This window comes from Diplotaxodon limnothrissa, linkage group LG20, assembly GCF_057381915.1.
Source record: "Diplotaxodon limnothrissa isolate DT_005_m linkage group LG20, D_limnothrissa_male_GT1.1, whole genome shotgun sequence".
NCBI lineage: Eukaryota > Metazoa > Chordata > Actinopteri > Cichliformes > Cichlidae > Diplotaxodon > Diplotaxodon limnothrissa.
In genome coordinates, this window is record NC_140615.1 from 2,563,636 (window position 1) to 2,589,022 (window position 25,387).

A 25,387-nucleotide genomic window follows, 5' to 3' on the forward strand; every position below is an offset into this window, starting at 1 on the left:
GGCATCTTTCTGCCGGCCTGCCAAAATCGGTCAGTCGTTAATAAAGGCCGTGCGAGTGGGACTGGTGGGAGTGTTGTCCTTCAGTCTGTAAATAAAACGGCCGCATATTGAGCCAGGCTCCGGTCACAGTGGGCCACCTATTTAGCCTCGCACCACTCCTTCGCTCCCTCGACCCCCTCACCCCCTCTAGTTTCATTGATCTCCGGGCCACTGACAGATGGTCACTATCCACCCCCACCCCATCCCCCTGTTACCGGGGGCAACGTGCATGAGGAGTAAGGGGAAAGTGAGTGGGTGGCGGCATGGGCAGGTAGCGTTCGAGCATCCGCGCGGTCACACGTGTGCTCAGATTGTCCATGGCAGCGCTGGGACACATTATATATTCCAAGTTCTTGCTGCTGTGGGTGTGCCGTGACGATGGTGACTGAGTTTGTGATTAATAGGTCAAAACAGAGTTTGAATCTGCACCTTTCATCCATTATTCATTCACACACACACAAACTCGAGAGCATTTCTCTATTGCTCCTTCTCTTTCCATCCCTCTAGGAGTACCAGATAGCATCAGAGAACGTGTGAGATGAGAAGAGGAGTGCAGTAGGTCGTAATATCTCGCTCGATGCAAGGAAGTCATTTTCTGCTCATCATCAAACCTTTATCTTTGCTCCACTCTCTTTCACTCTACACAAGCCTGCATCCTGCAGCACGGCCCCAAATCGCAGCATGTTTGACCTTGCCCCAGCAGCCCTGTGTGTGTATCTACTGTACATGGTGTGTGTGTGTTGTTTGTATCATCTGTGTGTGACCTTGTTCCTTGTTGTGATGTTGCTGGCCACACCTACACTGAGGCAGCCAGGTAGGGAGGAGGGAGATAAAAAGAGAAAAGGAGGATGACAGGAAAACCTGGTAATGATGGAGATTAGCGACAAAAAAAATGGAAAGGGTATAATGTGATTCATGGAGTGAGACAAATGAAAGAAAGAGACACCCTGAAGGAAAATAATAGTAATAGGCGATGACCTATATTTCTATCTGAGATTGAAATGACTGAACGCAGTGTAGCTTTGGGTCATTACGGTCTCTTCTTACCTGCCAGAGGTTTATTACTGAAATGGGCAAGTATGTAGGGTAGCTTTGTGTGCATACTCATGGAAATGTGTGTGTGTGTGTGTTGTGCTTGTATGTGTGTTAGGGAGAGGTTAATTGTAACTTGCCCTGTAGCTTGCAGCCGTGGGCTCATCCTTTATCGTATCTGCTTCTCCATTTCCGATGGGACGCTTGGCTAATTGGTTTCTGCTCCATGTGCTCTGTCATGGAAGATAGATTATGGATGTTCAGTGGATCATTCCCAGATATCCACTCTTCTTCCTATATACAGTCTCACCTTCTGCTTTTCCACGTCCTGAAGACACGAGCCTGATGGATCCCTGTAGTGTACCGTATTACGAATTGATAAATGAACCTTAATTTGGTCAAGGCCTTGTCGTTATGGAAGCTATGTGCTAGCTTTGAGCTACTGCGAGTAAAATATGTGCTTGTGTCTTGTGCATGTCATTTTACATGACATCAGACCACATGCACTGAGACGCTGTCCTTTTGAGATGAGCCTACAGTAACAGGTAAAGATAATGAAGATGCCATTGAACTATAATGAGGATGTGTAACCCAAGACCATCAGCTGTGTGCTTGAAAGGGGTAAACCCCTCCCACACGCCAAAAGAAAGAGGAAAAAACAATCCGGATATTTCAAGGTTTGGCTTTTATGTTTATCTTGTGAGGTGATTTGGGATTACTGTTCGCATCATCTGTTTTTCTGTAATCGGACATACATGTTTAACCACTGAGTGATGAAGCGCTTTACACTAATTGGATTTAGAGAATTACTTGACTTGCGTGTCCACGGACAGCAGCTCTGGACTTGTAGAGTTAATTCCCCCCAAATGCAGCTTGTATTATATGATATCTTGTTAATAGCATTAAAATGAAAGTTTGACACGCAAGTTGAGAATTATAAACATTACTTTCAGTGAAATGTATCGATCTGAGCGGCACTGAGCAGCATAGGTCGCCAGAGTAATCCAACGCACTGAACCTCAGATGTCTGCCACTAATGACACCTCCCGGTCCCATCCAGCACCCATAATGAGGTGTGTGTGAGAGGGTAAGCCCCTAAAGCAGTGGCCTTTCCCAGCATGGGGTAGGCATAGCCACAGAGAACCCAGCCTAAGACAAGAACCAAGCATCCGGATTAAACCTCGCATAAAGATAATGAGAAGATTCAACCCCGTTCCACTAATCGCAGATCTATCACCCTAGAAAAGACCAGCTATAAAGACTAAAATGAATTAAAGATTAAAGCCCTCAGGGCATCTGTTTGGTTAGAGATTTGGGGGAGTTTTACTTTTCGGATGGGATAGGGAATATAAATGTAGGTTAGAAGATGCTGTGTGGTCTTGATTTTGGCCGAGCACGAAGACTCAGCAGAAGGGAACTTAACGTGACTCGGTGACACATGGATGCTCATTAATGCGGCCTTAACTACTGGTGTGATTTAATTTTAGTTTGGCATTCTCTTGTGTATGAGTGTGTGGGCAAGTTTGTGTGGTTGATGGTTCCTCTTTGTGTGCTCATCAGCTGTCTGAGGAACAATAAACCCTACAGAGAAGTCGACAAAGCCTGAAATGGAAGACACACAAACCCAAACGAGCACACAAGCCTTCAAGAGAACTTAAAAGCGCCGCAGGAAAAAGTGTCAGAGCAAAGCTTGCACATGCTCACACATGCATATTCCAGATACGCTCTCCTGTCTATACTCTGCCGTATTCATCCGTTCGGCTGCGGCAGGCTATTTTTCATAATCAGTTCCTCCATTGTGATGGCAATGCTGAGTCATTAATGTCATGCGGGTGCGGTCGGATTGCTGGTTACACCCCGGGCTTTGCTGACTGAAGGATTCAGGGAAGTAGTCCTCCCGTTGAGGAGGTGGCAACGAAGCAAACAAACACAAATGCCTAAGGAAAGTGAGGAATAAAGCATCTGTCCAAATCTCTCGCTTTCTCCTCCTCTTTTTCAACTCTGATGCGAGTTGACGGGCAGCAGTGTTCTGTCACAAGTCAGACAGCAGAGAGGATATTTGTGGTACCAGTGTTTCAGCAGGAGGACAGAGGACATCTTTTTAATGTGACAGCGAGTATTCACAGAGGAAAGGGATGTTTCTGCATATAGGTTCTTGTATGATTATGCATTTATTCTCATTTGGTGTGTGCGCATGTTTTCAGTGCTCTGTGGTTAGCGTCTAAAGACCTAATGCAGGAGCCATTGCATTAGTGCTGTCTGCTTCCTGCCGTCCTCCTCTAAATCATATTAGTACTCACTTTGTTTTTGTCTCATTTGCTGTTGCACAACAACACACAGACACACTGCCTATCACTTAAAAACAAGTAAGTTATTGCAGTGATGCCATTATATCATTTGTAATGTACCATGCTGACAGTGGCAGGGGTGTATTTTGTTTGACTTGTGTTGTTAAAGATTTAAGTGCTCATTGATCAAATTGGAGCACTTGTGCTCAAACTTAACTTAAAATATAGAATTCTTCCGTGTGTGTGCGTGTGTGTGTGTGTGTGTGTGCGCGCGTGTGTGTGCGTGTGTGTGCGTGTGTGTGTGTGTAAGACAGAGAGCAGAAGATAAAGGCAGAGGGAGAGTTAATGCATTTTGCCTTGTGATGAGAAATACTTAGTACTCATCTATTTTTATTCTGTTTATGTTTTCCTCTTGTGAAAAGTCTCAGATAAAAGTGCCCATTGTTCCTGTCACAGCTCCTGGCATGTTCTAGCTGCTTTAAGGAAGTAGTGTCAGCTGCACGCACACACACACACACACACACACACACACACACACGCAGAGTGTTGCGACAGTATTGCATTTAGCTTGCACCAGTGAGTAATCTAGGCTAAAGCAAAACTAACAAGGGGAACCTCCACTATATTTGTTTAGCTGAATATGTCAGAGTTCATGTCAAACTAACCATAAATCATTAGTTGGTTAGCTTTTAAACACTTTAGCACTTCTGACAGTCAGGTATGGTAACATTCAAAAACATCTAGTCTAGATTTATAGATCTCTGATTCCTCTGGGAGTTTGGACATCGACAGGCTTGAACTGGAAATTGAATTTTGTACGGTCTCGGCACAAACAGAGCTGAGAATACAGAAGAAAAACTGGGTGGGAGAGCGAAGAAAAAAAAGCTTGAAGCCCCAAATGTCCTGTAAATACATGCAGTTAGAGCTGAGGAATACAAAGTTTGTCAGTTGTTGGATATTTTGCAGCGTTACACAAACTGCGATCACCGTCCTCCATCTCTGGGGTTTATTTGGCTTTCGTTTGCTTCAAAACATCATTTGATTTGTGTGCATGTGTGCACTTCATGTGTTGCTTTTTGGAACATTTTATTGGAGATACTTACATGTCATCTGTTCTACTGTTTCAGCGATCGCCTCATTAACCGTGCGGGGGATTGCACACAGAGTGCCGACTGTCTGTGTCACATGTGCAGCAGCTGGCTTTAAGCACACTGTAAAAATAAAGTTTAACAGGAAACAACTCTGTCAAACAGAAATCCACCCAAACACTGCCATGCATTATGGGCCGCCCTGGCACACTGCCTAGATTATTTAGCATGTGCATAAATATGTTGTTGGGTGCTTGCTTGAATGTGTGCGACATAAAAGCAAAAGCTGAAGAGATCCTGCTAAGATAACTTCTAGATTTGGCTTCTTTTATGCTTCACACACAAATGCACACGTCGACCTAGATGATTGTAGCTGATTTTTTTTAGCCTCATCTGAACACCGTGTGTGTTTATATGTGAGGTTTCTACTAGAGATGGACCGATCCGATATTACGTATCGGTATCGGTCCGATACTGACCTAAATTACTGGATCGGATATCGGAGAAAAATAAAAAAATGTAATCCGATCCATTAAATATCACGAAAGCACCTCACAAAACTTGCAACACGCCGTAACTCACCTCAGAACGTCGGAGCAGTATGCATCACGTGATAGAGCGGCTGTGGCATGCGGGACCTGTCGGTGGTCTGGATAGCATGTGGAGCTTCGCTAGCAACCCGGCATTTCATCTCCGACAAAGTTATCCCCGAGAGAAGTAAAGCAAGTGTGTAAGTCCATCTCTGAATGTTTGTAAAGCATTCCTGCGTTAAGCTTAACAAGCGACTGCCTCTCCGGCTGCTACTTCAATCATGAAACTGCTAATGATCAGCTGATCGGCTTTTCTGTCGTGAGTCCGTGTCTCTTGTTTGTTTTTGGCCCACTTTGCGCCAGAAAGAGGAAACCAGCGGCTGAAAAACAGCAGCACGTTTAAGCTCGATCAGCTGTTGTTAGAATGTATTTAATATTACTTTCTACACCAGGATCTTTTTCTACGTAGCTGACGGCTGGTAACTGTGCAGGGGCGGATCTAGCAAAGTTTAGCCAGGGGGGCCGATAGGGCATTAACAGGGAAAAGGGGGCACAAAGACATACTTTTCTTTCTTATTCTCATTTAAAATGTCGAGTTTTTAATAAATAATTATCTGACACCCAAAGTTTTAATTTGATGTAAAATGAATAGAAGTCAATTACTGTATATAGTGACTATTAAGTCTAATATATATACCCTAGTAAGCTATAGTACTTTTTCCTTTGGGAAGGTACCATCTGTGCAGTCTGCAATTTTGTTGAAGAAAGATGTTGAATCTATTTAATATTTCTTGAAAAATAATTGATTTCTGTGTATTTTTTTTTCACACTGCATCAAATTAAGGTTGATTACGTTGATTTAAGCATCATGAGGTGGAGCGTGAGGGGTGGTTCCCTATTTTTTATTTATTTTTGTTGTTGCTGGGAGTTGGAACCCTATTAGTTAGGTTGCTTAATATTTACGCTAAGTACTCTTTAAAATACCAGAATAGGGAGGATGGTGTAGGTTTAAGTTTATTAGATTGATCAGTATTGCTGAACTATGAAATTTTTTTTTTTTTGCATATAGGTATAACAGAATAGCTTTAGTGTAGTTGTTGTTTTAAACTTGAGTATGAACTTACACAAAATGCAGCAAGATATTTAAAAAACAGTTTTGTTGATTAAAAAACACTATATCGGATTCATATCGGTATCGGCAGATATCCAAATTTATGATATCGGTATCGGACATAAAAAAGTGGTATCGTGCCATCTCTAGTTTCTACGTCACTTTTAAAGCACCTCACACACTCACAGCAAGTCAGACATGTTTACTAGCTCAGCACAGAGGAATACACACGCTGTCCCTCGTCTTTGTGTTTTAAACTTTAATCAGAGGTGAGATTCTCTGAAGTTCTCTGAAGTTGCTTAGAGCTTCCTCATCTTCCTCTCTAAGCGGATAGGGTGGCGACTTTTTAAGCAGATAGTGCAGTGGTTAAGAAAATATGCCAAGTGTGTTTGTGTGTTTGGGTCAACATTAAGAGAGCCAGGTTTTGGTGGACAGGATGGAAGACAGAAGTTTGGAGGGTTTAACATAAAATCCGTGGATTTTCAGCCATCATGTCCAAACTTTTCTGCTGTTGCAGGCGTGCGTTTTAATCATCCCCTCCGCCCTTCTTCTGGAAGCTTCACCTGCTTATGGATTTCTGACTTTTTTTAAGTGGATTTCTCAGTCAGCTTATTGAACTGCTGCCGACTGACTCTCAGGATTTTCCCCGTTCTTTACACAAATGTGTACTGACACACTTGTTGTACTGTGGTGCATCAGTTACAACACTTGAGTCAGAAAGCTGCTCAAATTTTGTTCGCACAGATGCCACATTGAGATTTGACAAACTCATTAACCATTCATGTCACATATCAGACTTGATCTTCAAGGACTCTAATATCCTGTTGCAACATCCCAGTGAAGCAGATAAATGTGTGTGTGTGTGTGTGTGTGTGTGTGTATGAATGCATGAAAGCACATTTGTGTGATTTAGCATGTGTTTGTCCGTCCTGTCCAGATGTGCAGGAATGGCTGAATGTTGTAATCCTTCCTGTTTTGCAAACCGTCTGGGGTCAGCCGAGGGCTGTAACGTTAGGCTGAGTGGAGTCGGAGCTCACAAAAAAATAAACAGGAGGGGGAACAAAATACAAAATAAATGACCGTCTCATTAGATTGAAAAGTTCTTACACACCTGTTTCACATGTTTTGCAAGCATGCCCTAAATCTAAAAAAATTTCACAGGTTTTATTTGCATCCTGTTTGTTGTATTTCTGCATGTCACTTGTCAGGAATGCTATAATGATTGTCTTTGCAGCACACAAATAGGCATAAAGCCACCACTGGAAGTACACACATTGCTGTAAGTACAGATATTTTACAGTGTAAAACCAGTGACGCTCAACCACACCAATATATCCCGGGACAAGCGTTTCGTGGCCTGAGGAAGGTTATCGTGGCTGTAACATGTGTGCACGCACGTGCACAGGACAGAGACAGATGAACTCCGGAGGGAAGGAGGAAAGAATAGAAATGGTAGTCATTACTCTAACCTTCATTCATATTCCACAAAAGTGAATCCCTTCACTGGTGACGACACACACACTCTCACACTCGTGTGCCAGCAGATACACAAACCCTCATTTTACAGCCACGACACAGAAGCACACTTTCAAAGAAGGATGGGATGTTGCCACACAAACATACTCACACACACACACACAGAAAATAGCAGAGCACTCCTGCAAGGACGGAGCCATTAGTGTATCTGTGGGGAGTTTGTTTGTTTCTAATGGAGAGGGGAGTCAAGTCACTCAAGAGAGAAAACCAAGTGGACGGCAGTTTTTTCCTCACTTTTCTCACTCACTGCATCTGCTGCCCGTCAAATAATCACTGCGGCACTCCTACCTCCTGCTCTTCTTTTCAAGCTAGCGACATTTTTGTTTTTCACCTTTGTGATTCTCATAAAATATAATCAAAAAGACAAAAAATTGAAATGGATTCACCCACCAGCTCCTTCCTCGTCCTCCGCTGCGGTTATAAATCTATTAAAGAAAACCCATAAATGAGTCACTGTTGCACTGAGTGTCGGTCTCTATCATTAGAAGTAAAGACAGGCACTGCGATTCATTTTGAGTCGGTCCTACGTACACGGCTCTACAGACCCACTGAATATTTGTGTGCAGCTGAAAGCAGTCTCCATCCAAACCACTTGAAGCCCTGAGGACCGTGTAAACATCTGGCTTTGCTGCTTTTAAGGGTCAGGAACGTGGCTCCTGAACAAATCTGACAAATCAAAGGGCAGAAATTAATTTTAACAAGCTTTGACCTGACCACACTCAACGGGACAAAAAAAACTAAAAAAGGGGGCTTTTTTGCGTATCGATGTACATTTGTGTTGCCTTACCATCTGTCCTCTTGTTGTGGTGCAGTAGGCAGAGTATGGCTTCCAAAAATAAAACGCCTGCTCACTTTCCTCCTTCGTACCAAAGCTGCTTTGAAGTCTGTCAGTTTGTTTTGTGTCTCTGACTGAGAGCAGAGTCGCATTAAGATGGAGATACTGGCCTGTGTGTGCACTTACAACAACAGTCTCGCTCAGACTCGCTGACTCTCATTTCAAGCGTCTGAGTGGGCCGTTATGAAAGGTGCCTCGGCCAGCTCTTCAGAGCAGGAGCGTGTTCACGAGTGTGTCGAGAAGAGGCAGGTGGATCCGCACGCACTCAGTGTAAACCAAATCAGTGTAACTCATCTGCAGCCCTGGGGAGCAGCCAGCCCTGACAGGGATATTTGCATCCCTAATTCCCTTAACGCTACTGCCTCTACGTCCCCCCCCACACGCCAGCTGGGACCACCGAGGCCAGGGCAGAGGCAGGACAGGAAGTCACACACACGCGCACACTCACACATACACACGATAACACAGACCGTATCCAATCAATTTGACGCCAATGTTAAACAAAGCTCCCATTTAAGGTAATTAAAATCGCCCAATTAAAGCCTGCAGTTGTGTGTTTGTGTCTGTGTGTGTGCGCGCGCACGTGAGCCTTTCAGACTTTTTTGTTTGCATGTGTTCAGGCTTCTTTGTTCCTGCTAAACCTTTTGTATGACCGCATTACCTAAAACGAACATTTTGAGGATAAAAAGTGTCTTCTTACAGCTCGGATTTCCTCACAGCTTTCACACGAGTGCTCCCACATAACAAAGCCGGACTATTTTTGTGATTAAACATTCCCAGTGTGTCGGTGTGTGTATGTGAATGTGAGCCGCAAAGGTTTGCATCTCAATGACTCCACATTGAGCTGCCCGTCCCCAGGGCCCTTCCAATCAATTGTCTATGTGGCCGTCCTGTATAGGAAAAAGCAAAATCAATCCAGCTTCATAAATCTGCTCTGACGTTTTCCTCACTGTGTCTCAGTGTGTTTGCACGTGACGAGACGCAACGTACAAATGTACGTGTTCATTCAGCAGCTGTTGTTGAGAGTGGCAGTTAATAATTAGCCCCCCCTCACTCATTAGCATGACCTCTCCACCCCGTCACCTCCTCACTAACCAGCTGGACTGATTCCTAGGAGTGCCTGCTGTCTGTGTGTACGTGTGTGGCTATTTTCAGCAGCTAGGCCCCGTTTGCTGTAAATTTTAATGCAACAGTCCAGCTGAAAAAGAAGCTACTACTACAGTAATATAAGCAACTTTAAATATATTGCAACAAAATGTATATGTAAACATGAACACGTGAAGCGTAGATATCACGTATTTGCTCGGCCAGAACGACTCTGTGACAGTGATGGATGTACTGATCTGATGTTATCCCTCATGTGCTGTGCGTGCTTAGGAGCCAGCTGGTCAGTTCTAATGGTCTATTGAACTGAACCTCGGGGTGAACTGAGTGCCCCATATCTGCCACCATAACACTTTTATTACCTTCTCCTCATTCGACACAAAAACATGTCAGGGAGTCGGAGAGAGCAGGGGTCAAAGCCAGTGAGGCGTCTTTGTTTCTGGCTACATGGAGTAAAAGTGGAAGCAGTTTGACACATTTGAGTAAAATTAGGTTCAATTAATTAGTAGTAAATTCCTAAGCATAAATACTGGATATCTGCATTGATTTATTAAGAATTTTCATCCAGTTTTATCTGCAATCACACTCACACATAAACACATACGGTACATGTACACATGTGTGAAACAGCAGTGTAGCTACACCACTCAGCATGACGCCACGTGGCGTAATCTCAGTAGATTATAGCATATTAGGAAGGGGTGAGACAAATGTCAGTATGTCCCTTGATGGGATGAAGTGTAAAAGGCTTTTGATTTATTCTGGCAGTGACAAAGTAGAGGGCAAGGAGGCACTATGAAATAAGCAAACACCAGGGCACTGTGTTAGAGCTGTGTGGGTTTAAAGGCCTCCTGTTGTTTCGTCTGTCTGCATCATATTTAATTTATTTTGCTCCACTACCATCTGGGGAAAAATAAACCTGCTTACTCTGCATTCTCTTATCTGGGAGTCCTTCTAGTTTCACCATTTAAGTCCATAGTTGTAGAGTTTTTTCTGGCTTTGTTTTCATTATTGCATGCAATCCTAGATATTGCCACTGGGTGGATGAATTGAACATTGAATGATTATTAGCCTATGCAGTCTACTGCAAGCATTTCTAATATAGAAAAACTTCACTGATTGGGTTTCAATTAATATTTTATTGTGCATCTGTATTCATTAAGCTCCTGTTCAAACGCACATGGACATTTTTAAGTTGCAGCATGACAATTTTTTGTGGTTAAGATCACTCACGTGTGTGTACCCCCTGCAGACCCAGAGTCCCAGAGGAAAAGGACGGTGCAGAATGTTCTGGACCTTCGACAGAACCTGGAGGAAACCATGACCAGCCTGAGAGGCGTGCAGCTCAGCCACAGGTCAGCAGTGTCAGGGTTGTTTCTCCTCTCTTCACATGAACTGAAAATAACTGATAGTAGCACAGATGCCGGGAAAAGGCTCATTGTGCAGGTGAAGTAACAACATCATTTTTGATTACTGAGAAAAGTATTAATTTGGAACAAACTGCATGCAGACAAACCGGTTTCCAAAGCAAAGGAAAAGAAAAATAGCAGGTCAGAGTAAAAAATAGTAACAGGTAGGATGGGCGGGTTGTTGTGTGTTTTGGGGTGAGCTGGTTGCATGAAGGCTCTGAGATCAAGATCGGTATTGTGAGTAAGTTAGTGTGTAATTTCCCACCTCCTTGCTCTCTTTGAGTTGGTTGAAATGGGAGAGAAGCAGGATTAGCTCAAAGCTGGCTTCAAAGCAAACCCTTCCAATGCACACTCACGACTCACATCTACACACACAAGAAGACGAGCAATGATGCGCTGATTAATTGCACCGGTGCTTCCTCTGTTTCCTGGGCTGGGTTCTAGTTGAGTTCGCCATATCCCCACACTTTGTCCTTGAGAGCTTCCGTCCGCCTGTCCATGAGTCTCCTGCTATGTGTCCTATCTGTGTCCCTCAGTGGGAGTCTCCCTTCATGTAAAGTAAATCAGCAGATGCTTCCCTGCTGGAATACATTTCCTTTGCCATTCATATTTTTATTTCACGGTAATAACGTTGAATCTCTCCCTGTTGTGCCAAAAATGGAAGATTCACGTGTGAGCGTGATGTCGCATATCCGGTGAATAAAGGGTACTTAGGAGGGAACATTTATATGAATACAACAAGCGGATTAGTGAGCAAGCAAATTGTTTTCTTTACACATATTATACTTGATATACTGAATAAACATAACAAACAGAAAGCCTGTGAAAATCTGAGTGGGCACGGCTCCACTTCCTTTCTGCCTGTTTAACATTAGCACTTTTAAAACTGTCTTTATTATTGGCTGGTTCCGCTTTGTTCTGTATCATGCAGAGAGGATTAATTTTAATGTAGCAAGCAAATGCATGTGCTGCCACACAGTTTGAGCGCTAGCAACTTTTAATATGCTAATTCTCATCACTGTCAGTGCAGACACTAAGCGTCGATGTGCTGCGCTGGCTTGGAACAGGACATTTATGCACTTTGTACACATTTATACAAATATATGCCTGCATAAAGTAGGCACGTATTTACGTGGAGCATAGAGCAACACAAAGGAATGTGAAAACACATGCACCTCACATATAGCTTGCATGTGTACATATATGCAAACATGCACATCTCAGCTCGTGCATGCTTTTTAAATCGTGATGTTCCACTGAGAGAGGAGGATACAGGGTGGGGAGAGATTGATTGAAATCGAAGAGGAAATGAAACGCAGATATTCATTTCCTGTCTGTTAAAAATGTAGCTGTGAATAATTATTTTCATCACCTAAAAACTGTCTTTTTGTTTGTCTTTCCACAGCTGTGCAGAGGGGACTATGTGCTACGACAGCGATGAAGCCGCTGCCTTCTCAGTTTCCAGTCTGTCAAATCGTTCCTCTCCGCTGTCATGGCGTCAGGGTCAAGCTAGCCCTCGTCTCCAAGCTGGTGATGCTCCGTCCACGGGTAACGCCCACTCAGAAGTGCCCCTCAGGATCAGCCACGCATCTCGTATCCACCTTATCGAATCCCTGGACGACTCCAACCCGACCCTCCTGAAGGGAGATTACCTCAGCGACAGTGACCTCGGCGGGAAGAGCCCAAATGAAGATGATGACGAAGATGATGATATTGATGATCTGGGCAATGGGTAAGTTATTCTTTTATGTGGACAGCACATGGAAAGCTAACTAAGAAAACAGGCCACATTAATGGTCTTAGCATTTCTTGTGAGGTGAATCCTGCCACCTGCCAGTTGTTACAATCCTAGAGCCACAGACAGAAGTGGAGTTAGTGGTTTGCCAGCACAACAAAGTCTTGATGAGCCCATCTGCAATGAATCACAAGCCCTCTTTCATAATGCCTGCCATGACATTGTCAGCTGTAGCCCCCCTCGTGCAGTTGGCTCTGCTATAGTCAGAAAGCAGCCCTGAGGCAAAGTCCGAAAATGATGTCAGCATTATGGAGCCCCTCACAGAGATCATCCTGTCATTCAGCTGCAGGCCCACTGGCTTCACCAGCAGGTTTCCATGTGCAGGACCCTTAACGACGCTGGCTCACCAGAACCTGCTGGCAAAGCTGGAATGCAAATGTCTTTGGAAAACTGGTCACTAAACCTGCCTAGCCAATGAGAGCGCAGCCAGAGCTCGTCATGGCCAGAATAGTTTTTGTTTTGAAGTAGCCATGGATTTCTTGGAAGAAATGATTAAATTTTGTGGTGAGGTCACATCATAGAACAAAACATGAGCTCCAGAACTGTTCATCAGCATGTTTGTTGTGTCGTGTAGCAGCTTTAACCCGGGGAGGTCCACGCAGTCGAAACTTTGTTTCTCTTTTCTAATAGAGCTCGACAAAAAAAGAGTATTTATGATGTGAGACAAAACCCCTTAGAGACCACAGCTGGCTGTTCCCCGTGTTTCTGTGGCAGCAAATACTGAGCAGTTTATAAGAGGAGGGTCGCTATGTTCGTTTGTTATCAGCCAGACAATTAGACCAGAGTGAAATAATCCCAGTCAGATCGAGGTTAATGAGAGTGCTTTCGGATTTTTGCGCTGATATAATTACTGACAAGATTGCGTGTTGTTCCTCCATGAACTCGAGTAGTTCTTCGAATTAGATGGACGGGTCATAGGAGTGACCATCCTGGCGATCGTTACCTGGTGACGCCATTACCAGTCGTGCAGAATTACAAGACGCCCAACAATTCACCAACAGAAGAAATCAAGTTTCGAGGATTTGCTAAAGAATGACCTAAGCTGTGTTCTCTGGACTTTCTCGGTTAGTTTTGGACAACTTGCAGCTCTTGCCCCACTATGAGCAGATATGACACAACAGTTTTAACTCAACTGTAGACGCGGCGTCGCATTTCACTGGCCAGCTCTAAGCACCGTGAACAAAAACACATTATCTTATAAACTGTGAGTCTGGCAGTGTGGGTGTAACCTGCAGAGCTTGTCCAACTAAACCTTTTTTTTTAAAAAGAGCTTGTCCTGGCCACACTTTGACATCTCCATAGTAACTGCAAAAATGCACCCCAGTCACCAGGAAATCAGTTGCGACACAGTTCACATCCCTTTATTGCGTTACTGGGGATCTGGTCATGGTTTATGTTGTGTTTTGTGTTAGGAGGCTAAAAGAGGAGCAACAATAGTTGGCAGACTAAAGGAAAAAGATTGAGAAACAGAGGTGACAGCGGTGACAGAGTAGGCTCACAAACTCATACTGAGGCAAACATAAAGGGAAAAACAGCCTTTTTGTTTGTGCCTTCTGTTTAACATAGAACTGTGAAAGACAGAAATACAATAGTAATGATTCAGGGTTGATCCTCTAAACTTTAAAGCTGGGCTAAACACTGGTTTCTAGCAAGGGGGTAAAGGTAGTGCTGACACATAGGCTCTAACTTATTGTCCAAATGTAGGTTAAGATTTGTGAGATTTCGGTTCTGGAGATTAACTAAGCTTTATTTTATTTTTTACGGTTGGTTAATTTGTATTGTCCTGAATTGGAATCCGATGGATGTTGGTAAGAGTCAAACTTAAAGAAAAAAGCTTCTTAAAACAAAAGTTATCAAAACGTTTCAGCAGTTTTTCTGTGTGCGATTCTGTACGTGTTCTGGTGACCATGTTTAAATGTGTGCTTCTATAACTGCGTAAATAAACACCCAGTGGTATTACCGAGTCCTACAGAGGGGATGAAGCCCTGAAATGTTCATCTTTATCTTCTTTTTTTTCAAATAACTTTTACATGACCCAAGAAGTCTTGTCTGGTCGTGCCTAATGCTCCGTTATACTGTAACCTGTGTAATACACAGGTGTTTGCTTGCTGCGGTTTTAAACTACACACCTAATATATATATTTTACCACTAGAGGGCAGAATTGTCTTGTTCTGTGCTGGTCCCTCCACCCTTTGAGCTTTGAGAGCCCCAGTGCTCCATTTCTCCCTCTTAGCCCATAAGTTATTACACATACTTATCCATTATACATGCAGACACCACCCTGTCATACAGAGGTCGCACTACATATCTCCTCCTGTATATAATACACAGGATTTCCCCTTATGCATTATGCATTGTTTGGATTTTGTATTTCTCATCTCTTTGTTCTTTAAAATGAAAGTGAAACAGAAGCAAACAAAATTCTTTCACAACATTCTCATTTTTGTCCTTAAACATGTACAGATGACCATGTGACTCACCGCTGGACTCATCATGGCTCACATGAGTCACATGCACATACTAAGTTTACCGTGACTATACGTGGCTGAGCACAGACCCCATGTACTCACGCACACACGCTGAGTCATGATCCCGTCACTCAGTTATCTGTTTCCTGTGCTTTTCAAGCCTGGGCCTCTACTTACATCTGGAGCCAAGTCCCCCTCCCAGTATTTCCCCTGGACTCCCACTCATGTACGCGTCATTCAGATTTGTTCAATTGTTGCAGTGATTTACTTTGTGTAACCTGCACAAATATAAACGAAAATGCAGATCAATAGCATGTTTGCATATATACAGCCACGGGAAGCATTCATTATTTGATTTTTACTTTAATTCATTTAAGTAAAAATACAGTTGGACAATAATATAAACTTGAGAGTTTGTGCCATTTTTAAATTAAAGGAAAAACAGCTTTTTGTTTTCTTCTCTCATAGATTTTATATTCAAAGGTAAGTTGCCATTTAAAGGCATAAAAAAATATCATTACATATTCATCACAGTGCAAACAGTCCGGTGTGCAGAGAGGCACCAACACCACAAAGAGCAATGGGGTCGATTCTGTACTAAGTATTTGAAAATATTTGAGCTGGAGCTAAGATATTGTGCTCAGACTAGTTCTAGTTTGTGTGTGCATGTGACTATACGTGCATGACCAGTGTGACTGTAATGAGCGCGCCTGTGTCTGAGCATCACATTGTTGTGATGGACAGCGTTAATTGTGGTGATAATTGGCCTACATGCGCAAATTCACGTGTTAACAACTGGTTGAGTGTGCGCTGTTTTCCACCCTGCTGGGTGCAGACACTTTAGCTTCTGGGTGGAAGCGACCTCCCATTAGTAAACGCATAGTCTCCATGGTTACACCGCGAGACAGGCTGGCTCAGTGCACTAAATGTCTGAATTATGAAAACATCGTGGAGCAGGACAGACACACACACACACACACACACGCGCGCACGCACGCACGCACGCACGCACGCGCGCACGCGCACACACACACACACGCACGCGCACACACTCGCGCGCGCGCACGCACGCACTCTAAGCTCCCTGAAGCATTTCTGTCTGAGTGCTTTGATTTAGTGCCACGTGCTTTCTAAAGCAACAGCAGTGAGCTGGCTTCTCTGTCACTTCAGCTACAGAGAAGTGAAACACAAACAGGAATGTTTTAATAGAGAAGTAATGTGTTTTGAAAACCAGCGAGGCCTGGAATAGGCTTTGAGATCATCACTGGTTACATTAGCCTTGTGACGGCGACTAAATGTTTGGCCTCACAGACACTTTAGAGGTAAAGTTAAATCTAAAGCATTATTAATTTAGTGTAATTCAATAGACCTTATCATTGCCTCTGATCCTTATCTCCTGTGTTACTGGGATGTACTCCAAACTCCTCTACATGTGTACTTTGAGTGGGTATGAATGTTATTGCAGCTTAAATTTGTTGGTCACCAACTCCATCTACTGGCCAAAAACAAGTACGTGTCACATATACATGTATTAGCATGAAGATAGACACATCCTGAACCTTTTGATTCATGAATTCTTTTTCTTGCATCTGGTTTTGACCTGGTTACTAATTCACTCTCAGCCATGTAGGTCTTCCTTATTGCTGAGACCCCGAACTTTTACACTGTGACTCACACTGAGGTCCAATTACAAACCCCTCCCAAAATCAGCACAGCACTCTGCTCCACTCTAAATGTTGTTATAACTTCAGCTGTGATTAAAATGAAATATAGTGGGAGAAACGTGGAGAAAACACATTAAATTCAATGGTTTTTTGAGGGGTTTTTCCCTTCTGAGCATGAGCACAGTTGTGTTCACATCTCTCCCGTGTTAGGATGTTAAAGGTGAGACGCATGTATGGTCAGAAGAATCTAAAGAAAAGAGACCTGAATGGCTTTTAAGGCAAGTTTTGAGGCCTTCTCTTGAGTTTTAAAGATGATGCAGTTGTAGTGTTTATTGCAGTGAAGTTAAGTCACGTTTGCATAAATATAATATTTTAATTACTTGTTGATATTCTGTTAATTGTGCTGAAGTATGTGTGAAAACTTAAGACTGAAGGACTTTAAGCTGAACAGCCGTGAGTCGATAGTGAAAGTGTCAAGAAATTCTGAATGTCGACTTGATGCTTGTTGGAAATGTTGGCAGTGTCTCCCACGATTTTTGCTGCCTGTTTGCTTTTCATAGTTTACATAAATTATTGGCTAAGGAATTAGGAACTGGGGATGCAACATATTTAGGCTGATGCTGACGGACATTTTGACCGACAGCTGATGCCAACAGTGAATGTTTCAGTCTGTTTTGTAAAAGAAAAGATCAGACTGTTTTTTGTTTTTTCAGAGAAACAAAGAAATCTAAGCCTGTTTGCATATTTTATGAACATTTAGTCGTCACAGAATTGACAAATATCGCCTGCAGATCAGTAAATGCTGTCTTCTATTTGCCCATATCTGTCCATAACACCAATAAGATGTGTATCTCACACAGTATGAGAACGGTACAGGGCACAGATGTGTGTATTTGTGCACCTATACTTTAGTATGGTGTTGTGTGTCGGAGGCAGATTCACATGAAAAGTTGATGAGAGGCAGATTGAGGTGTGTCTGAGGAGGTTGGCGGGGCGCGCTGTCTTACACCACCTACTTCTCTCTCTCGGCCTCTCTGCCTCTGTGCCATGCTCCTTTGGCTCTGTTTGCTCAGCGTGGCGTGTAATCAATTACTTTTTCTGTCATTATGGAGGGGACTTTCTTTTGTTCCAGCACGTGCGGCCAAACACTAGCGAGAACTCCCACGGAGAACACACACAGAGACGGCCAGAAACACCATCTATTAATTAATCGCAGCCATTTTGCTTTAGGATAGATCAACAGAGTCGTATGGAGATTTCTAACCACAACAGCCGCACTTTACTGTACAGGATAATTCGATTTAACTCACATCTAGCTGAATTTGCATTTAGCTGCATTGTGCATCTGCCGGACTATTTTTCTAAGGGGTGATGTAACCACCTCCAGCTCTAACTGCGGGAGGTTGCTGACAAACAATAATGACATTAATCTGTTTGTCTGTTAATATGGGACAGATAAGCATCCACCCACACATCTAATCATATGCACACATCGAAAGAGACAGACACCAACCCGCAAACACATTAAAAGAATTAGCGGAGAGTAACATATGGGGCTTCATGAGGGATTTGCAGGCCTAGAAACCCCCCTGACTCCTCCTATTTCGATGCAAACAATGCCCTTAACTCATGTTGTACTCTTGTGTGTTTGCTGAGGCTGTGTGAGCCTCACGGTTTTATCATTAACCTTTTTATTGCCCTGCATTATGCGACATTGTTTCCTTTAAGACTAAACAAACAAAGCACAAACTGAATGAATGAACATTTCTCTCAGTTCAGTTTAAACGGTACTCAAAGTATTTGCTTTGACCCTTTTTTCTCACCACTTTCTCCTTTTCTGTTCTCACACATTTACTCATATCCACGTACAATTACACACACATGCTGGTGTTAATGTTCAGCTAGGCTGGACTCCTGCTGGTCTCTATGGATATGTTTAGTTTGGCTACTTACCATTTCATTATTGTGAAACATACTGTTGAGCAACAAGCACATGTTCTGGATCGGATCTTGGGAGCTACTCTTACATCGCCCAGACAGATTATTCTCACGTTCTCCCTGAGAGAAAAAAACTTTGGGAAAGTCAGTGACTCAAAGAAAAAACAAGGTGCATCTAGATACTTTTCAGCCATGCTGTGAAACTTCCCTTTTTCGACCCTCCACCCAAGCAAACTCCAAAAACCACTGTCGGAGCTACTGTTGCCTGGACCCCCCACCCCCCCACGCTGAGGCTTGGTAAACCCCTATGGAGATGCGATGGCAAAGTCCCTCCTAATCCTTGGCTTCCTCTTATGGCAGGGTTCAGAAAAGCAAAAGAGGAGTGAAGGACTTGGTCAGCAGACTGCAAGGATAAGGGGGTCTGTGTGAGTGTGTATGTGTGAGTGTGCAGGACCCCCGCATAGTTCAGAGGGATGCATTACCATGACAACAGTATAAGCGAATGACGAGAACAGTTTGTGCGCGAGTCATTCGGCTTCTTAACTTACAGAGGTCAAAGTGTCACGGCTTCACCCATTGACCAACTCCACTCCATTTCCTTTAAGGAAAGAGATGAACGCCACTCTTCCTGGAGGTGTTTGAAATTCACTTTTTTTCTTATGACGTAGTCACACTCGGCCTACAGAAGAGATGAAAAGAGGCAAGTGACCTGAAAACAGTGAACATGATACTAAAACAACAGCAGCCGACTTTAAACCACTTAACCCGCCAATATATCGGACTTTTTGGCAACAATTTTAATAGAAAACATATTGCTCAACCCCAACACATTGGAGACGATGGTGCTCACTGCATTGAAATGTCGTGTTAAGTGACCAGCAGTAATTATTCAGAATCATTTCTCTTTGTATTATCACAATAATAACTAGCAGATGTTTCTTGTGTCTTTTCTTTTTCTGAAGTCTTGTGATGAGTTCAGCAGGAACATGTAAACTGATTTTTAGGATCAAAAGCAGCTGGTCGGCCACTTTTGTCTGCTATGCAGAGTCTTGCCAGTTAAGCTTATAGTTAGTATAGCTGGTCCTGTAGACTTTCTGTTGTTCCTGCTGCTGTTTCCATTTTGCCCTCAGCTGTTGGTGGTATATTCTGTGGAACATCACAGTAAGAAGGAAGTGACAAGGATACTGTTTATGGAAACAGAAATAACAGCAGAATTTTGTTTTTGCTTGAAACTTGTTGGTTTTTTTAATGCTGTAAGCAGCATATGGAAAAAAATCCATTCACTTTCATTAAATCTGGAATGGCAGTAATAAACATGAGACATCGGAAACTTTAAACAGCTTGTTGTGAAATGTTGTTCCCCTTTCGTAACTTCCAAATGAGTGGTTTCTGTTATTTAAAATAAAAAATGTTTGAGGAAATTGTCAGGTTCATTCCTGAGAAGATTGGTTCCCACAGTAACCCCCCCGATCCCCTCCATCCACACACACACACACACACACACACACACACACACACACACACACACACACACACACACACCCTCTTGCTAACCTTTATCTAACTCATTCATGTCCTCCCTTCACATCCACAGAGCCTGTAAAGAGCACGCTGGGTTCATCTATTGGGGGTAAATGAAAATGCACGGTTAAGCTTATTGAGAGCTTTTCGGTCTCAGACCTGCGCTACAAGTGCAGTCTCACTCTCACGCATACTTGCAATATATGCAGTAAAGCCCAGTCTTGGAAGTGTAACAGCAGGGTGTGACGGGGGTTGGTAATGCGCATAAGAATTAGCCTTGCTTCCCTCCCATTGACTCCTACCGTGTTATTCTCTGGGGCTGTTTCCACGTTAGTCACACACTTTTCTTTTTGCCCTCCTGCCATCATTTTCCCTTCCTGTTCACTTCATTACACTGTGTCTTAATCTCTTTTCAAGCACGCACCACTTCTCCTGGTACTGAACATACCCTCATTAGCAGACTCGGGCTAAACTGGCTGCACAAATGTTTTGAGCTGCGTTTGAATTCTTTTGGATTTTTTTTTCTTCCCCACCTCGTTTTCTTTTTTCTTTTTTTTTTGTCTCTTAAGAGGGAAAGCATCTTTGAAGTCAGGAATAGCATCCTCTCCAAGCAGGTGCCTAATGAGGTTCTTTGACATGGAAGGTCCAAAAGTTAAGCACAAGAAATGCACTCTGTGGTAACTGTGAGTGCATCATAATGGAGTTCTAACCAGTTTACAGACTTTTTGCAGGTTGGTATAAAAAGTATTGGTTATTAATTTGTCTAATATGTCTAAATATAAATAGTATATAGGACTTAGTCTATGACCATGTTGGAAAACACTGCAGACTGCAGGAATACTGCACCACTCTTAAGCTACATCCACACAAAGTAGCACGCAGTCTCAGTACAAACTAAATGTTTCAGAGACCAGTTCAAATATCACATTTCAGAGTCATTTTTACATATCTCACAGTCAACAAACTTCGTGTATTGTTGTATTGTTGTATTGTTAAACTTATAAAAGAGTTTAAAAATCAAAAGCTCTTAAACCGCTGCTCATGGACGTCGTGGTGAGATTGTATTTCAAACTGAAGGTTTCCCACTTCACATCTAACGCTGTCTGAGCTTGTCTGTCAGGTCCCAGTGAGCATCCTGGTTACTTTCCAGGAAGAGTTGCTACAACAGTCTTGCTAGGTCAGATCTCGAAACTTTTTACATCACTTTCATCGCGGTACCAGTCTGTATTGCATGCATTACCTTAGTAGCGAGGCATGCACAGGCTTACAGTTGCACTCTGTGTCTCTTCCATCTTTCTTTAATCTCAACAAATCTTTTGCCAATTTGCCGTACGGTGCATTTTGAGCATGTAAGCTTACGTGCATGGGGTGGCAACAGGCAGCTGTACTTAACGTTATACGTCAGACATGCAGCATAAACACACAAAATATCACAAAAAATCACCACTCTTAGTAAAAATGGGAGAAACGACACATTCTAATACATGGTTAATCATCAGTGGAGGCAACAATGCCACAAGTACAACCAGTATTTTGTGCATATGCCAAAAATCACGACCATACAATGGACCTCTCCATCACTGTAGGTGTAAATGTGCCCCGTGTCTAAATAAGAGCAGGAAGTCACTTTTAAGGGATGATGGAGCCAGTTATGTTGTCTACTGTATGTCATGCTTGAAAGGGGCTTTAGGCCTCTTAGTTCATTGTAAGAAGTTCACTGAGAACAACTCAGTGCTGTTAAATTAAACGCATGCTAGAGATATTCAAAATGACACTCGGCATTTAAAAGGAAGCTGGCTAGGAAATAATTACATATAGATGTGTTTTTGAGTGCAGACAGGAAGAGAAACATAAAACCAGGTAGGAGTGAGAAAGCAGACAACTGAAACTGAAACAAGGTAAAAGAGAAAGCTCTGTGTAATATAAGAAAACTTAGTTTTTCAGTATGATCAAAGTCTGTGAGGGATTTAAAAAGTGTGTTTATATTCATTACATTGCTGTTTCCACATGGAAACATACAACAGCCCAGCTCATGGATACACATCATGTCCGTGTGTGTTCCTGCGCTGATAAGGGGGATGAGTTTTCCCAGGTCTGTTGTCTCTTTCATCAGGAGGGGAGTGACCAGTTCCCAGGGTCGTATGGATGACCCTGTCTGTACACTGTCATTACATAGTTACATCACTACCTAATTACACAGGTTTTCCTGCACCAACACAGACACACAGGGTCTTGAAAACTTGAAAACAAGCACTGTGCTCTTAGGTGGTGGGTGAAAGGGGGGTAGCAGTAAGAAAAAAAATAGGAAAAAAGAGACAGAGTGACTGTCTTTGATGAGTAAAGGCAAATAAACAGGGAGAGACAGAGGGCATGTCTGGACATGAGTCAGTGGTTGGAGTAAAAGCTGGCCAGCCACTGAGAGCTGTCCAAGTAACCCTTCTGAGAGCTGACATAAATAAAAGCTAATGCTGAATGTGGGAGTAGTGTTGTGCTTTTGTGTGTGTGCGTGTGTGCGCACATAGCAACTGTTTTCCTTTCTCTATATTAGTAACGCTAGGCAACGACGATGGCAGCGGCTTCACACACCTGCGGTCCAGCATGCCAATGTGCCAGTCACATTCTGCAACACACACCAGCGCTGTGTGCCCACCTGGCCCTGCATGGGACGGGCGAGCAGGGCCCTGAAGAATCCTGTCGTTGTTCCTGCTGCACTTAAAAACAGGGTGTTAATGAGCTCTTGCTTTCTCCCGCTCTCTCTTTATCCCTGTGTTGGGATTTTCCTCTTTATTTCTGACTCTCGCCTTTCTTTCTTTGCCTCTCACACATTTTCAGTGTCCTGATTTTACTGAAATGACACTGTTAATTGCCTTCATTTCCCCCTCCTCTGACTGTCTCTCTCCTTTTGCCCTTCTTTCACTTATTGAACAGCAGACAGACAGATCTATTCACTGGGGTCCACTCAGTACTTAAAGTGTTTAAACACCACTGGATGTTGTGAGGGGAGTGGATACACAATACAAGTCTATTGCTCTGAAAGTCTCCAATAGCAAAAACACACAGTGCTACAATAGAAACATAGTCTTTGGCCTCAGAGCCAGAGCCAGTGTCTTTTTGATCATGTAAAGAAAAAAAAAAGAAGAAATAAAGAAAGCCAAAGAGCTGTCAAACCAAACTCTGCTGTCGAAGACACACATACCCCAGGCAACTGATGTTCTATAACGCATCAATAAAATATGTGTTACAGCTAAGTGGGTTGCCAAGAGGTACTAAGTCAATCCTACATTAGTGCATCAGGATTTAAAATACAATTCTGGGGTTTTCATTGGAAGTAGCCTACAAAATCATACCCCAAAGCATAAGACCATGTGCTTTCAGCTGGGAAGAAATCTGGTAAATACTGTTAGAGAGTCCAGCAGCTCAGTGCAGTGTAGTGGAAATTTTTATTTTGTGTCACCGGTACTGAAGGTAAAGACTTTTTCCACCGACATTTGCTGTTAGAAGACGAAAACAAATTCAGTTCAGTGGAGCAGAGACTTGCTGCTAGACCGGAGTCAGGGGTTTGTGTATTGTGCGCCGATTAGAGTTTTGAAGAGTGTGGAAACGTCTTCGACGTGTGGCTTCGGAGAATTTGATGGCTCCGTGGTTGTCCCACGGCTCAGTGCGTGTTTAAACCTCTGCGCAGCTGGTCGCGATCAGTGAAACGGGCCGGAGGAGGAGGAATTGGGTGTGTTGCCTGCCTTCCGTGCCTCCCTCCCTCCATGAGGGGGAGTGTGTGTGTCTGTGAGTGGAAGCACTGCGGGAGTGGGTCAGTCAGTCAACGCTGCTGACTCTTACAGGCGGTTCCCTGGTTATCAGAGCTGCGGAAAGCACCGGGTGGATTCTCTTTGGCCTCAGAGCTCTGGCAGCGGGATATGTTTAACGGGAACAAAGCGGCTTGAAAGCTGGACGGTTGTAGAATGAGCGGACGCGTGCTACACGGCAAAATGCTGCAGCTCCCGGCTCCGCAGCGCGCAGGGAGGACAATGCACTTTCTGTCAAGGTAATAAATGAGAATAGAACCTGCATGTGACTAGTGGGGATGCCGGATAAGAAGCTAATTGACACACACGTGTGCGGTTGTGTTTCTTCGTTAATGACACAAACTGGCGGTGCTCGGTCGTCGCAAAAGTGCTGCAGAGGCTCCGGCGGAGCCTGTGCGTAAAAATCGGCAGCATGTCTCATTGATAAAAGTCCAACAGCTGCGTGGTGGCACGTTTGAGTGTGCTGAATAGATTGCGCCGGGGCTGTTCTGGGATGGTATGTATCAGTCAGACACCTAGTAAAGAAAGGGCTTTGATCCCCGTATAGATGGAGCTGCCTCTTTGCCACGCCGTTTATAGGCAGACCTCAATGCGCAAAGCCATATGTTGAATCAGCACTGCCTTTTATTGTTGCTGCTCGTAGACCAACTGATTTCAAGCAGCAGACTCTGCAGCCTGAATCCATATCTGAGGAGAACATCTAATTACAGCGCTGAAGAGTGGATGTGAATGCAGCATAACTGCGCGCGCGTGAAGTGCGTGTTGGCCTTAAGTGTCTGTATTTTGCGGTCTGTTGTTTCATTGTGGATGTGGATGCGATGACATCTGCTTGACGGTGTTCTGTGGCTCAGTCACTCATCAGTGGCAGGTAGCCTGTGATGTGAGTGGGTGTGTTCATATTGATCCGCTGCGGGACTGGACCGCATTCTACAGAACAGCTGACCTACATTCTCAGCTGAAGCGTTCTCGGTGTATCTTCTGTGATTGGGTGAAAATCAGCAAGCCTCCTCCATATCATCTTTATGCCCACACCATGTGAGAATTCTCTTAGACTATGTCTGAATGTGTGGGCTAATATAGGCCACTTGATAGCTGCAGGCTGTTAATGGTGAAGAAAGAAATGTGGAGAGAGATGCTCTTATTGAAAAAGCGACAACGACTCTGAAGTTGACTTGATTCACAGACACATTTGCCAAGATGCTCTGATGGTATTGATTCTACTTGTGTG

At 43.5% G+C, this 25,387-nt stretch overlaps 1 protein-coding gene across 1 annotated transcript in view; it reads left to right on the plus strand.

Moving 5' to 3' along the window:
- Positions 1-25,387, plus strand: part of nav1a (neuron navigator 1a) — an 82,762-nt gene that overhangs the window by 20,015 nt on the left and 37,360 nt on the right. The window contains exons 5-6 of the mRNA XM_085343809.1: positions 10,816-10,918; positions 12,378-12,704. Coding sequence (XP_085199935.1) covers positions 10,816-10,918; positions 12,378-12,704 — 430 coding nt within the window. The remainder of the gene's footprint in view (positions 1-10,815; positions 10,919-12,377; positions 12,705-25,387) is intronic.